A 15,704-nucleotide genomic window follows, 5' to 3' on the forward strand; every position below is an offset into this window, starting at 1 on the left:
GGATTTTATAATCAATAAATCTTCATTATCGTAATAATAACGCGACGTCTCCAACGTTGTCGAATGACGAATTAAACTCGGGAATGGTAATAAACCTCATGCGGGGGAATGTATATGTATTAACGTGACAATAATAGCGCGCGAGAAAGGGTTAATAGGCGGCGGTGTCCGGAGCGGGTTCGGTGCACTGATGAAGATCGACGAACCCCAGCGGATTGTGAAAGGCGGCGGGCCTTGAAGAGAGACGTTGCACCGACGACGGTTGCGGGGATGTTATTAAACCGGCTCGAGCTTATTATAAAGCGCCGGTAGGCTTTACCTCGCGCGGAAAGGATTAACTAGACCGTGCGATGCATCCGCATTGCACGTCACTCACCGTCGGCTATCACGCCCGAACACGCCATATCCACACATCGATAGACACGTGCGAGAGGGGAAAAAAGACTTAGAAAGGGAAGAGGACGATGACATGCAGATACTCTCGTTAGACATGGCATGATAAACGGATGTAACGCGTGCAAAATGTGAATCGGAGTGTGTCACCGACAGGCACACGCCACCATGGAAAAACCAACTCTCAATTATTCATCGGCAAACGCCGATCTGAATCTTTGTTCGCGTTGAAGGATCGTCGGAATTATCGTGCGCGAGCACGACGGAAAACAACAGGGAGTGGTGCGAATATCCCGATTAACGCCACAAAGACCGATGTAATCGCGATTTAATTACCATTCAACAGAGATGAACATTTTTACGATGTGTACACGCGCGAATATTGCGCTTTTAATCTCATTTTTAATAGCAATTTCGTTAATATTCAATCGGCTTTTAGACCGTCAGCACTTTTGCCTCTCCTTTATTTGTAAATTAATTATCTGCAAAAGCTTTCAATGAAGCATACAAAGCGTGCTATTTCATTACATTTAGATTAACATCCATGAATGGATACAACGCGCAGCGCGATGTAGTGCACGTAGGACAAATTACTGGTACATATAGCAAATACGAGCGCACCTGAAATTTTTCATGAAATCTGCTTCTTCGTGTTATTAAAATTCACATTTTCTCATGCGCGACACGCGAGTTCATTTAAATAATTTTTATATTTGCGGAGCAACGAATCAAGAGATAAATGTAACACCTTTCGCACAGATGAGAAGAGGAGAAGAAGGAGTAAAAAAAAGATGGAAAGATGTGGAAAGAGCTGCGTATAAAATTAAGCAAATGGGATGTGGAAGCCACCGTCGCCGCGTGTCTCGGCATTCCTCTGAATTCCGCTATCCTTCCAGGGCGAGGGAAAGGACGGGAAAAGGGAGAGAATCCCTCATGAATAATCTATATTGTAGGTAACAGAGAAGAGCAAGAGAGAGAGAGAGAGAGAGGGAGTGAGAAAGTAGCATCACGCGACGGCGAATGAAACGTGCTACCGTGGCAGATATTGCGCGTCGTATTTCTATAAAACGTTTCCGCATACTTCGCTTGTAACGCTCCGGTGGTTCGATCCGGCAGTGTTGTAAGCGAATCGAATGAAACATGAGATTACAAGTACAGGTTGGAGCACTGCTTCTTAAACGTTTTACCATTTACCGATACAAATCGCCGACATGTCCGCTCAAGATTTTCAGAAATCTCCATTAAAATTCCATTACTTGATCAATTTATTCTTGATTAAAACAGAGAAACATCAAAGAACATTTAAGGCCCAGTTGTGCACCAACGTTACTTCGACTTTAAGTGGGATTTAAAATTCTATCTATCTTGTTTTAAAGCCGAAAGACAGAGACAGAGGGAGTTTTAAGTCTTGATAAAAATCAAGATAACGTTGATGCAATCGGGCCTTGGATATTTTTTGAGCTTTTGAACTTTTTAGAGATTTGCAGTTAAATTCACATGGGTGCGCTTTTCAATTTTTGTTACTTTTTCTCCAAATTATTTTTTGAAAATAAGTACTTAAGTAATAGTTAAATAAATGGCTGTTAAAAAATAATTCTACGACTAATACTTATAACGTATTGATATTTCTCATTTGTTCGTTTAAATTTCTAAGTATAATTAATTAAGGAATAAGCTGTGAAAATTATATAACTTTGCAAACATGTATTAAAAGTTTTAAGTAGACTAGTGGATCTGCGACTAAATTAGAATATAAGTGATACTTAAATTCGAACATTAATTTTACTTTTAATATTAAGAATATTAGAATTTTTTTGATAATTAATTATTTATAATAAAATATGATACATATACTAAAAGACACTTTGTTTAAGCAACCATGAAAAAACGTTATGGAATATTGCAATAAAAATTAAAAATAATAAATAGAAGATACACTGATAAATAAATAATACAAATAAGAGAAAGAATTTTATATTTGGTCGAATGAGAAATCTTTCGCGGTACTTAATATTCAAATATAAGTTTTGCATAAATATATTTTTTAGTTCTATAAACTGCTTGCTGATTTGGTTTGTCAGACTTAAAAAGCAATTATAAATTAAAGTTGGAAATATTATTACAAATTACATTAATCGTCAATTTAATAATGATGCTAAAAAGCATCTTAAAACAAATAAAAACACTTACCTGAGTGCTGTCGACTCGATCATGCGCATCTCTATAGTTAAACTGCTGCCAGAGGAGACAAAACTTTCTACCAAAGAACACGGACGACTGGTGTTCTGTAGAATAGCATGATCGCAAGTCTTTGGTACTTTGTCCTTACAATATCGCGCTAACAATGTGGTATTGCTCGAGGGACGCGCAAGAACGGGTTGAATTGGATCGCCCATTCTTTCAGCGTAACGTTGACGTTCTTTTTCACTGAAACAAATGTTGAATCTGCAGTTCTTTTCACAAATACTGAACGTTGGTAATTGAGAAAATCACCAAGGATTAAGCAAATTAATATTAATCATTAATAAATGAATTAAAAAGAAAAAAGAAAACGTATGTCACAATAAAATTAACGAGGAATTTAAAAACTTTGTGGAACATCATTTTGCAATACTAGTGTGAATGGTCATTTTCAACGTATTATATTTTTGTCTGTTAAACATGAATCCATTGACAAAAATTAGTTGTTACGTTGCAATTTTGAAAAAAATCGCATCAAAAGGATAAAAAACGTGACTATTCTTTTTTCTGGCATCATTTTTCTCAAAATTATGAGATGATTGTTAACTTTACAAATAATTTACAAAAAAAAAAAAAAACGCTCTTTGATTCGTTTAGAATTTCGATCAAATTTTGTCTTTCTAACGCGTTAAGACATTTTTGTCAATTTTTATTTTTAACGGATTCATATTTAATAAACGAAAATAACTGGTCACGCTCGTGTTGCAAAAAAAAGATATAATTTTGTTGGGTAGTTCGTTACATGGAAAAAGAATTACTTTTAAATTGTTATATCTCGGAAACAAAAAATTGTACCAAAATGAATCGAAATGCACTTTAAAGCCAGAAATTGATTTTTTCAACAGCATCTTCAAAACTCTCAAAATAATTGATTTTGCCTTTTCGATGCCTTTTTTCTCAAAATTGACGTGACAGCCAACTTTTGCAAATGGATTCGTGTTTAACAACCAAATACATCTGAAATCACTTATATTTACACACGTGTGGTAAAAGAGAAGTTAAATTCTGTCCTACAGTGCAATAAAAGAAGACGATATAAACAGTAATCAATCTGAAAGTGGAATAGATCAAGACAGTAATTCTCTTAACGTCAAATAAAACAAGAAATGTTTCTCTGAAATAATAGCCAAATCAAAGCTCCTCGAATTACTGATCAATTTGTTATCATTTACCAGGCAACATCGTTGCATTCTGACAACGGCATCATCTCGCCATCCCAGACCATCAGCGTCGTCGAGCAATCCTCGTCGGTGCTAGACAGACTGGTGCCTACGTGGAATTTAAGGATAGATAACCAGACGCGGAATTGCGGCTGCGGTGGTCTTGGAGCCGGTCTTCTCCAGACTGTGCCGGGTCTCTGCTCTGGGAACTTCGGTAGCGGGCGCGGTGGCGTCGGACTCGGTAAGGTGGGACCGGCTCCACGAAGATGATACAGGCAGGTGCTGTTTCTTGGCAGTGAGTGACGTGGCGACGCCAGAATACCGCCACCGGTGCCCCTCAGCCAGAATTCGCAACGCTTATTCTTGGCATAGGTTGGTGATTCAGAGTCCACAAACGTGACCTGGAAGCCGACGCGGGTTCACGTTGCGTGCAGTCTCGATAGGGCCGGGCTTCGCGTCGTCAATTTACCCTCCCTTGCCGGAGGGGTGAGTCCGAATTGTTCGAGCGATCGCGTGTTTTGCAGTTCTATTATCTGATGTGAATGCATTCGCTGCAGTGTGTCGTTAGGAAATTTTATATAGAGTAATACAAATGTCAGTGATATTGTTGTTTCTGCTTCAACAAAGCAGAGCCCGTTAGATTTCATGTGCGATTAACGAGGTAAAATGAGTTTTACCTAAACGATTTTTTATTTTCGATAATACGGTAAAAATAATTAGATTTCAATCTTTGGTTGTATTAGCCTATCAAAATCCTATATTGACATTGCGGATAGGCTATATTTATATCTAAGTAAAGAATATAAGCAGAGGAAATTTTTAATGCATGTTATATAATACTTAAAAACTTTGCTCTCCTTACAAAGTTAGGAAACAGATTTGTGAAATCAGCTAACAAAAATACTAAAAAAATATCCTATTAGTTTAATTTAACATAAAAAGTGTGAAATTTTGCCAATCAGTGTAATCGATTGAATAATAGTACAAATTATCTGCAATCGATTAAATAGTAGTATTAGGTATCAAAAAGTTTTCACACGAGACGCGATTTACTTTATAAAATTCTCTGTTTCTCCGAAGCTAAAGTATGTTACGTTTACACACCAAAAGCATTGAATTTTGTAGGTGATTAAGTAGGAACGGACACGTTAGACATTAATTAAGGCGGCCATTATGCAATTTATGGAGAGAGCTTGCTCACGTACTTGCACTTCTAATTGAAACCCATGTAGGGAATGGGGCGGCGTTGGATGTAAGAAGGTGCCATAAGGAGAGGTAGTAAACTCCACAAGGATTTCCGGACCGCTGCTGATGGCCTCCGGCACCGGCTCCCCACCGCCACAAAATTTTAGGATCACGGGCTCCCTGGTGGTGTATCCGTCATACACTGTTACGTAGTCCTATAAAGACAAATTTCTCTATCTCGAAGGAATAGATAAGCATAATTCAATGATAAACTTTCGTATTTAGACCAAGTTTCCAACTATGAAGATTACCATGAAGATCGATCCTAATTTTCATAACAATATTTAATTTCATATTAAATTATTACAGAAATAGTGAACGTGTTTTTATCAAATTATATTCAACGTTAAAAAATTATTCCGTTAATCGTTAAATATTATATTTTAGGATTACACGATTGGAAAAAAAATTTAACGATGTATGTTAACAATATTAATAAAAAAAAAGCTTTGTAATTTCGGAAGGCATAGTAAACTATAAGGTATTTAAAAAAAAACGGGCAGGAAGCCTTGCAGAACCCTCACTCGGAATAAAATCACCGCAGGGGTGCTTAGTTAAACTTGTGTGGCTGCATTTAATTCTTTGATTCGCGATTGCACTCGATCCCGTCTATCGGTGACGAAAGTACCTCGCATTCTCGTGGTTTTTCCGGCGGCGACAAAGAATGCAAAACTGAAAGTTTCTTTCTCTGGCGGGAGATCACTATGCAAAAGTAGCGCGGCTGCTTGGTATACTGGTCACGTTGCCCAGCGTTACGGCCGGGGTGTTTTCTCTTTCTCTGTCTCCGTCTCGAATTTATAACAGCTAATCCAATTTTCGCGGTGGCTTTACGTACCTGAACGACGTCGCAATCTTGCCAGAGACGCAGTTCCCGGGGTGGCGCCTCGGCCTGAGTTGCTGGTCGCGCTCTTACAGCTACCAATTGGCCCCGGGGCTGTTTTACGTGTATTAAAGCATGCTTGCCCGCCGGCACCTCGTGTTGTCTCACCTATACGAAATATGAATCAGTCTATTCGTATCTATACGAAATTTCAATTCTTGTCGCATAGAATTTCTTATCGTAATCTTTAAATGCATCTCGTGTGTTGCATTTATGCACAGCGCAGCATGATTTCATTTATATTCCTTCAGCGACATCGCTGAAATTCAAATATAAATGTAAATGTAAGTGTTGTGAGACTTTACACCGAATATTAGCGTCAATTTTATAATTCTTTTTATCATTCCATTTTTCATACACAAAATATAGATTTCTATTTTTTAAAAATTGTCTTTGTTTCTTTATTAAAAAAATTATATATTTTAAAAATTAAATAGATTTAATGGATTCTTTACAAAGTGTTAGTAATGAGATGCTGAATTAATGTTTTATATTATTCTTTTTTGAAAAATGTAAGTCATAATAACTTTTTTTTACAATTAGAATAAAACAGTTAAAAATGCGCTTTATTAAAACAAATTATATATATTTATAAGTATAACATAAAGATAAATTTTAAATTTGATCTTTTTCTAGATATCGGTAACTCTACCGTACTCAGTTAGTGTGCGATATAGAACAGTTGTATCAGAGTTCTTAAATAAGATAAACTTTCGGTAGAAATACACCGATGAAGATTACTTCCTCTCGTAATCGAAGTCTATCTAGTGCAAGTCCCACGAGTGTCTGTCTGTCTGTCTGGTTGTATGTACACGTTAAGAATAAATGACCATCTCCAGCATTGAAACGAAGGCCGTAAATTCTATCAGAATCTTCACGTATCGACTTTCGCCTATCGAGAATCCTCCGGAATGACTGAATAGAAAATTGATTAGTTTCGCGATATATCCATTCCCAATAATATATCAAGAATGTTGATATTTATCGGTGATCCTTACTTTATGATAAATTACACAGCTTTCGTATGAAATAAAATGATTTACCAGCACTAGTAGAGAAGCGAGAAGAGAATAAAAGGAAAGGAATAAAACTGAAAGAGAATAATAAAATGGAAGAGAAAGAATTTTAAATTTCTTCTATTCTTTTTAATTAAATTTACGATAAAAACAAAGTTTGGTGGCGCCTTTCCAATTTCTTGTAAAAACATCGCCAGTCTGTTTTGCTCACGTTTAGCAACTTTGTGCTTGGCTACTGACCAATTTTGAATCTTCCACCGTGCAAAAAAAATTATACCGACCAAAAATTCGTCGTTCGCGTTGATTTACGTGACGAGGGAGGGGCGGCCGACCTGCGCGGTGCCGCGAGATGCTAAGAGAAAATAATAGTCACAGGAAAGAGACCGTCCGAAAATTTGTTAACCGCGTACGAGAGGAAGGGAGTCATTTTTACGACTTCCGCCGCAGGTGTGTCTGCTTGAAACAGAAATATGAGCCGTGTCAAGGCTCTAGGGAGAGGCTCCCCGTCTGACTATGTCGATCGTATATCACTGCCGCGCATCTGCTCGACAACGAGCAAATTAATTCGGACGATGATACATTACGCTAACGATACATCCGACATGGCGAAAGCGTTTCTCTAATGAGCAGCCAATTTTTTGCATATTGTTACTAAGAATGCACATTATTTTTAAAAATTCTATGAAACTCGAAAGCGTTAACGACATAAATTCTTTGTAATATTAACGTTATTAATAATAAATCATATGATGGTAAAAATCAAGCCAATATAAGCCGACACAAAAATATATGTTTGTTACTTTATTATAATAATATCTTGTGGCTTATATTAGCTTCATTTTTGCATTTATATGGTTTAATTACTATAAAGTCTTCTTTCTTGTTTTAGATATTATTATGTAATATTATTTGATACAATCATTATCATTTTATAATGGTTTTCTTTATAAAATTACAATGTAGAATAAAAATGCACCGCGTTTTGCCAAAGATGACAATAATTTAAGTGAGCCTTACCGCGTAATAACAGGTGAGATTGCGGGGATAAAGACCGGGAAAGTTAGGCGACTGCAATCTGCACTTCTTCCGGTCACAGTCGGTGAATATACGGGAGCAATAAGTCCCGGATATTAGGTCCCCTAAGAACTGCTCGGAGCTTGGTTTTGTAGGTGACGGCACGTGTTGCTCGACCATTTGCACCGGCATCGCCATCGACGTGTTCGCGTACTCAGCGGACGTGCGCTCGGTCGACGCCGGCGTCCCGACGACCTGCGTTATTCCTGACCACGTGACATTGGAATTTTAATCATCGACGGCGAAAATATCGGGAAATTCTTTGTCCGCGCAATTTCAATCGCCGTGCAATTTTGCGAACAGGACAGGTACAAACTTCGAACAATCCCTCAAGTATTTACTCGAGAAATATCTTCAAGTGTTATTAATCAATCAAGGTGAGAATTGTACGGCTAAATTGAAACGTGTATTAAAACTGTCACAAGTAAAAGTCTTCAAAATCGAAAGACTTATGTATTTTACAAAGTCTCAAATATAAACATATAATTATAATTCGTTGTTGTATAACATAGAAACATTATAGAGAATAAAAATAATGTAATAATCTATAATATATACTTTCTATGTACATTTACGATTTTTAATAATATGCATTTTAAAATAACAATAATAATATGTAAAACAGAATAAACCGCAACAAATAAAAAGTTTCGTAAAATTTTAGTCAGCGCTTGTTGCGAATTGAAAATATCTAACATATATTTCGAAACTGCAGATTTCAATTCAAATGAGTATACGAAGCTTATCGAAATTTATTGTAGGATAAATGTCGAACGTGTTCGCGGACCAAGCTTCGATAAACGTGCTCGAAATCTGTAATCGAAAACTGATCACCTACCGACGAAGGGATTTCCGTAGCGCACCACCGCGTCGGACTTCTTGATCATCTTGTACGCCATTCTAAAGTCGAAGTTGAATCCCGTCTGATCTTTGCTGAGCCTGAGCAGCTTGAGGATGATCGAGACGCTGGGTGTTTCGCTGTAGTAGATCGCGGGTCCCCAAGACGTGCCGCACCAAAGACCGCCGACGTCGGGACGCTCCACTTCTGAGATTTGCAGGGACCCGTCGGGACATCCTGCTGCGGTGAACGATACGAATTTGCCTAGAGTAAAGCTATCGAAGGTCAGCTGCAATCAAAAAACATGACATGAAACTTGTCGCCGTAGCAAACGATGAATAAGCTCCATGACGCCAAAAACTTAAGCAGTAAAATATAGAAAGGAAGAAAATCAATATATTGGGATTTGCTACTGCTTACGTTTTTACTGCTAAAGTTTTTCTGTGTGTCATGGCCCTATTACTTAAGTTAAAAGATAGGATTTCTGAGTGGTATCATAAAAAAAGTTAGTTTGCAATGCAAGAGAGCAAAACTTAAAAGAAGGTTACTAAAATTTCATATTTTAATCTATCGTAATATGCGAAACTTCCTGCAGAGATGGCACTTGGTTTCATTATTTATCGTGTTTTATTAAATATTTTCCATTTTTTTAAATTAAAACTTTTTAAATATTTCTTTGTTTGTATTCCATAAAACTTTAACGACTAAGTTCCGTAAGGGGAAGTAAAACGGATGAGTGATGTTACTGTAGAGGCTTCTTTTTTACACGATGCCAAGCAAATAAATTCGCATCGGCGTCATCGACCATTGCTCAAACTGTCAGCAATTGATAGTCCGTACAGTTTTTCATTCCGCCCGTCCGCTCTGTGCGATTAAAACATCGGCGAGTCCCACTTTGACAGTGATAGAAAGCAGTTTGCAGACGTGAACGTCGATGATGTGATAAAGATTTGAAATATTTGTTATACGAGTGCAATGCATAAATTGTCTACAATTGTCTTACATAAATAACGAAACAAACTTTAAGACTATGTAAGTATTAATTAAATCTCAATCTATTTATACTATTTTTTATTACTGTTTCTTAAGTATCTTTAGGCTATGTGAAGTTGGCCCCCCCACTATTGCAAATCTGAAAATGACCATGACCATTCGTTTGGTGGTCTTTTGGTGGTGTTTGGTAGTCCATTCCGGACGTTTGGTAGTCAAAGATATAATGAGAAATGTCAAAAAAAGAAGAACGCGCGTGAAGTTAGCCCCCCCATTTCTAAAACTCGGCTTTGCAGAATGCAAATGCAATAATGGCTGTAAGCATTCGTTTGGTGGCCGCTTACTGACGTTTGGTAGTCCATTCCCGATGATTGGTAGTCGAAATTATAGGCGGAAATATCAAAAAAAAGGATACATGCGTGTGTTAGCCCCCCCATTTTTAAAACTCGGCTTTGCAGAATGCAAATGCAATAATGGCTGTAAGCATTTGTTTGGTGGTCGCTTACTGACGTTTGGTAGTCCATTCCGGACGTTTGGTAGTCAAAGTTATAATGAGAAATGTCAAAAAAAGAAAAGACTTCCAAACGTCCGGAATGGACTACCAAACGTCAGTAAGCGACCACCAAACGAATGCTTACAGCCATTATTCCATTTGCAGTCTGCAAAGCCGAGTTTTAAATATGGAGGGGCTAACTTCACGCGCGTTCTTCTTTTTTTGACATTTCTCATTATATCTTTGACTACCAAACGTTCAGAATGGACTACCAAACACCACCAAACGACCACCAAACGAATGGTAATGGTCATTTTTAGATTTGCAATGTGGGGGGACCAATTTCACATAGCCGTATCTTTATTAGTCTGTTATTCACGTATACATGATTCAAATAAATGATATTCAGGCAGTGGAATAAACAGAAACTTGTGAATTCGTGTTGACTTGAGTGTATTGTCAGACGCACAGTTTCTGCCTTGCTGCCGCACATTTTGTTTTGCATCATTGTGACTTTTAACACGGTTGCGGCCTCTTTGACGAGACCAGTAAACATCTGCATGCAGACCACTGGCATGTACAAGGGGTTCTCATGACTTGCGCTATGCAGATATGAGAAAGCCAGCAAATATTGCTACGCAAATAATTCGGTAGCCGGAGGCAGCAGAGTTTTTGTGCACTCGACAAAGTTTTCGCGCTCTCGGAAACTCGGTGTACGGTCGTTTTTCAGTTTCACGTAATCGTCGGAAAATGCGCGGCCGAATTAAAAATTCCTCCTTTAATTCCTCGGCGAGAGCCGAACAAAAATAATTTCCTTCATTGCTATACGAGAAATGAATTTGTTAAAGTGACGTTTTTCGAAATTGTTAATGTTCTGGTTATATCAACCATTAACCCTCTGCCTAGAATGTTGGACTTTGGATACAGTCAATTTTTTTATTGTGAATTCTGATAGATAAATTTAAATTTGTAAAAAAATGAATAAATATAATCTAAAACTTCTATATTTCAAAAATTTATAGAAACTTTATTTAATGTCTTTTTTATCGAAAAAGATGTGATATTTGGCATTTTTAACATTTATATTTTGCAATATTTATTAAATGATACAAATATGTACTTACGACCATCTTTACTTTATGTATAAATAACACTGATACATATACTCTCTCTCTCTTCATTAAAAAATATTTTATTTCTTCTATTTTTTATGTACGTGTAAAAATGATGATTAGTTTAAGCGATATTTTATAAGGTATTTTGTATGTAAAAATTGTTTCAGATATTTATATAGTTAGAAGCAATCTAAAAATCTGTACTAAACATTCAGCTTGTGGACAAAGGACAAAAATTTCACGTTGCTGACTAAGAGAATTAAAATTTTCTTTATCCAATGTAATTGGTTTGCGATTGGCTACATAATTTATTTAAAACTTTCCCGAGAGAAGAATTTGAGAAACGCGTTTCCCGGAAGCGACCGTTCTGCTTGTGTGAGAAAGATAATCATTTGTTGAGACTCTCTGCATGGTTTTCTTAATATACGATTCGATAAAAACTTAAGTATTCAGAATTTAATTTGCTACATAAATCCAACGCCATTCTATTTTCTTCGTTTCTTCATCGAACTATTCGTTACTTCGTTAATGCATACTTTAATTAAAAGTTTGATTCAGTATAGCGTAATTTATTGCAAATTTCCAAGCCGCGCTATTTCTGATACTTCATGAATAAATCGTCTAACGGTTCTTACAACACATAATAGAATATTGAATATTTTCGTATATCTGATAATTGGATATCTTAAATGTTTCAACGACTCACCTGCACGATATCACCGAAATCGTCACCTGGCGCGTTGAAGGTGAGCCTGCAAATGTAAGGCACCTTATCTTCCTTCGGTCGATGCAATTCCAGATCGTACGTCTTCCCCACATCGCCATAATACGTTTTATTGCAAGCTGCAACACATCAAGGTACTTCCATTATTCTTAATGTCTTCACATACGTATTTCTTCTTCACACATGTAAATATATAATTATTTTATTCCTACTTATTTATTCTTATAATTAATAGCGTTATTTTTCTTAAGTCTGCGAAACTTATAATTAATGTATAAAGTGTTCACTATTAATTAGGAATTTATTCTATCGCTATTTTAATGGTTACGTATGATTTTTTAAATAGAGACGATTAACACATGATTGATTACGTCCCCAGATATAGATTTCATAATATAAATAAATAATTGACATTGATAAGAATAGATTATATGTATACAGCGTATACATCATGTAATTATTTCGGTAATTCTTTCATAAATCGTATAATTCGGTCTTGACAATTTTCTGTTGTCCAATAATAGAGAAGTACGTTGTCCTAAAGTGGATTCCTGTCTTATCTTCTTGAAACCGGTTTCTTACTGCAGCCAACAACGCTGTTACGGCCGTCCGTAAATTTTCTTTCGCGAATAGCATTTTTCAAACCCGGAAGTGCACTTCCCAGGCCCGTGAAAAATCGTATCTGTGGCTAAAAATTTATGAGAAATGAAGGTAGTCGAAGAGTGTCTCCCGCTTCCGCGATACTTTCATCATGTCCTTTCTCCAGAAAAAAATATGATAAATGCACAATGCTGACATTTTCTATTTGTAAGAACGTAATTATGTCATTTGACGTGCCTAATTGTATAGTTGATTTAATAGAACAAAATGTAGGCAATTATTGGATTTGCATTAATCAATTTGTATCTTTAATCTCGATTTTTCGTGGATCTGGTAATAAGTCATTATCTCGTTGGCTATTGCAACGAAACTATTTTAATTCTCTACTGAATTAGTATTCTTGCGAACAGGAGTCGCTGAAATTAATTCGATTACAGGGTTCTCAATACAATCACAAGATTAGAGACTGCAGATTAAATAAAGCGTCCATAAATTTATCGTAATAATTTAAATAACATGGGATTTATTTAAAATTTTAATAAAAATCACCAATACATAGAACGGTAGGAAACGTATAAATATAACACCTTTGCATATATTTAAATATTTCTCACGTAAGTGAATTCACAAAATATATTTTATCGACATGGTATTTGAAATATCTTACATCCGCTGAAAACGTTTATGTATAGGCTGTTTCTAAATAAGTGCGAAAAATTTTAAGAGTTAAAATCAACTAAATAAATCTAGGTGTCTGTTTATTACAAAATAAAATGAAATTTATTATCATGAAAAAATAAAATTTATTATCATGTGAAAAAGCACTTGTTTATTAAAAATATTAATAAGTATTCTTTTTCATTTTTCTAACTTGTTGAAAATTTGGGAAAACATAAAAATTTTATTTTTACCTATCTTTTTGAAAAAGTATCATTCCTCAGAGAGAATTAAAAATTTTCCTTAATTTTCGACAAAGAATAATTTTTTTTAAATTTTCGTACTTATTTAGAAACACCTTGTATAAGATATCGGTGAAAGAAGGTCCGCCGAAAGTCACAATCCATAGCGCGAATTCCCTCTCCCCCTCCCTCTCAAGCCACAAGCCGATTCCATCAGAGAGATTACGAGGGGCGATCCCTCGCGGATCGTAGAGCATGCCAAGATAAGAAATTGATGGAAGATGGTAATGAATTATCGATGAACCACGTCGTTTGTTTCGTGCCAGGCATTCTGGTTCGATGTTTCGGACGGAGAACGGAAAAGGCATCGTCCGAGCGCAACTCTTCTATTTCTTCATTCATATTTAATGGCAATTGCGATGGGTTTGGAAAAACGGTGCTCAATCAAAGATTGCGAATAGGACTTTTCACGAGGGACCGATGAAAGACACACGCGATCAACAGGATATTTCCAATAGAAATGCACCCAAGGGAAGTATCGAGTACTTATTTATTCAAGATAGATTCTCGCCACAACGGACCAACATGCGACATCTATAAACTGCCCAGGTGTATATTATTAATTCAATGAAGACAAATTTTACCGGATTTGTCATAATATTTTATATTTATAGATGTGTATGTATATATATACGAGTATACATATATATATATATACGTAAAGACTTTTCTTCATATATTCGAGAATAACATGATACACACAATATATCATGATCACACTTAGAAAAGCTATTTTGTATTATTACGTAAAAACAATTATATGATGTTTCAAATTAAATTTAAAAAACAAATTAGTGTTAAAAGTTATTTATTTTAATAATTATTTATAATAATTCTTTATTGCTATCAAACATTTATATATAACAATCTTTCTTTCTAAGTTTTTAATTCTTCTACAAATATCATACAAAATTTACACAGATCGAAACGCTCTCCTAAATCGAACTCGATCCTAATATTTCAGGTTCCCTCGGTTCCATAAATTTATCTTTAATATCTTTTTTCAACCTCCTTGCTATGAAAAGTGTTCTTCAAAATAACAGTTGATACGATTCATTTATAAGAAGATAATATAATTTAATATTGGATAATAGAATTTAATATTGCAACTTTTCAGTTTAATCATTAAACTGTCAAAAAATTAAGATAGGAACTTCTTGTAAGTTTGCTTCAGTAACGTTGGCATCTCTCTTTTCCTTTTATCATTTCCTTAGTTCTTATCGCTCTTTTAGGTATGTTCCATCGTCTCAGAGAAAATGTTACTGCTCACTTTGGTAACTGCTTTAAACTCGCCCAACTCGCTCACAATTCCTATCGATTAGACAAATCTGGAATGTACTTGTCGATCGAGTTGCTTTGGCTTCCTCGTTCCCATCCTACTCGGAATTACCCCCAGTTTCGGTTGGTTACACATTGGACTATTGTGAGGCTTCAAGGGCTTATAATGGATGTATAGGAGTGGAAATCAAGGGTTCGTCGGGTAGACGAGGACGCCGTAGAATCAAACGGCTGTCATATACACACAATACGCACCGTTTCCAGGCACGGGGTCATTCCTAATCAGAACTCTGACTTGGTGATCTAATGGGTCACCTCGGAGTGTATTTAGCCTCGGCACAATCCCTTTAACGATCAGCTTTGATATAGACTTGGAATAGACGACAGATAATGATAATTGAATGCTAAATGGTGATAAATCAAATTCTGTCAAAATTTCAAATTAATGCATATAGTGTTAAAAAATTCTGCTTATTTTCGTACTGAATTGTTACAAATAAATGTTTCATTTTGACAATTTCCATTTTATAAAAAAATTTTATAAAAAAATAAGCTACGTAATAAATTGTTGAAAGTTGTATTTTGATATTTTTTATTTTATAAAAAATTTTATAAAAAATAAGCAAGCTAATAAATTGTTAGGTAAGTGTTGCATTTCGATAGTTTTTATCTTATAAAAAATTGTGCAGATAATTTCC

The 15,704-nt window shown here is 35.7% G+C and overlaps 1 protein-coding gene across 1 annotated transcript in view; it reads right to left on the reverse strand.

Moving 5' to 3' along the window:
* The window catches only part of LOC108776711 (uncharacterized), a 39,380-nt gene that overhangs the window by 5,259 nt on the left and 18,417 nt on the right, over nt 1-15,704 (reverse strand). Inside the window, exons 2-8 of the mRNA XM_018543405.1 lie at nt 12,152-12,288; nt 8,848-9,136; nt 7,953-8,215; nt 5,875-6,027; nt 5,000-5,194; nt 3,807-4,195; nt 2,584-2,820 (exon numbers count right to left, since the gene is read on the reverse strand). Coding sequence (XP_018398907.1) covers nt 2,584-2,820; nt 3,807-4,195; nt 5,000-5,194; nt 5,875-6,027; nt 7,953-8,215; nt 8,848-9,136; nt 12,152-12,288 — 1,663 coding nt within the window. The remainder of the gene's footprint in view (nt 1-2,583; nt 2,821-3,806; nt 4,196-4,999; nt 5,195-5,874; nt 6,028-7,952; nt 8,216-8,847; nt 9,137-12,151; nt 12,289-15,704) is intronic.

This window comes from Cyphomyrmex costatus, unplaced genomic scaffold, assembly GCF_001594065.2.
Source record: "Cyphomyrmex costatus isolate MS0001 unplaced genomic scaffold, Ccosl1.0 scaffold374, whole genome shotgun sequence".
Taxonomy (NCBI): Eukaryota; Metazoa; Arthropoda; class Insecta; order Hymenoptera; family Formicidae; genus Cyphomyrmex; species Cyphomyrmex costatus.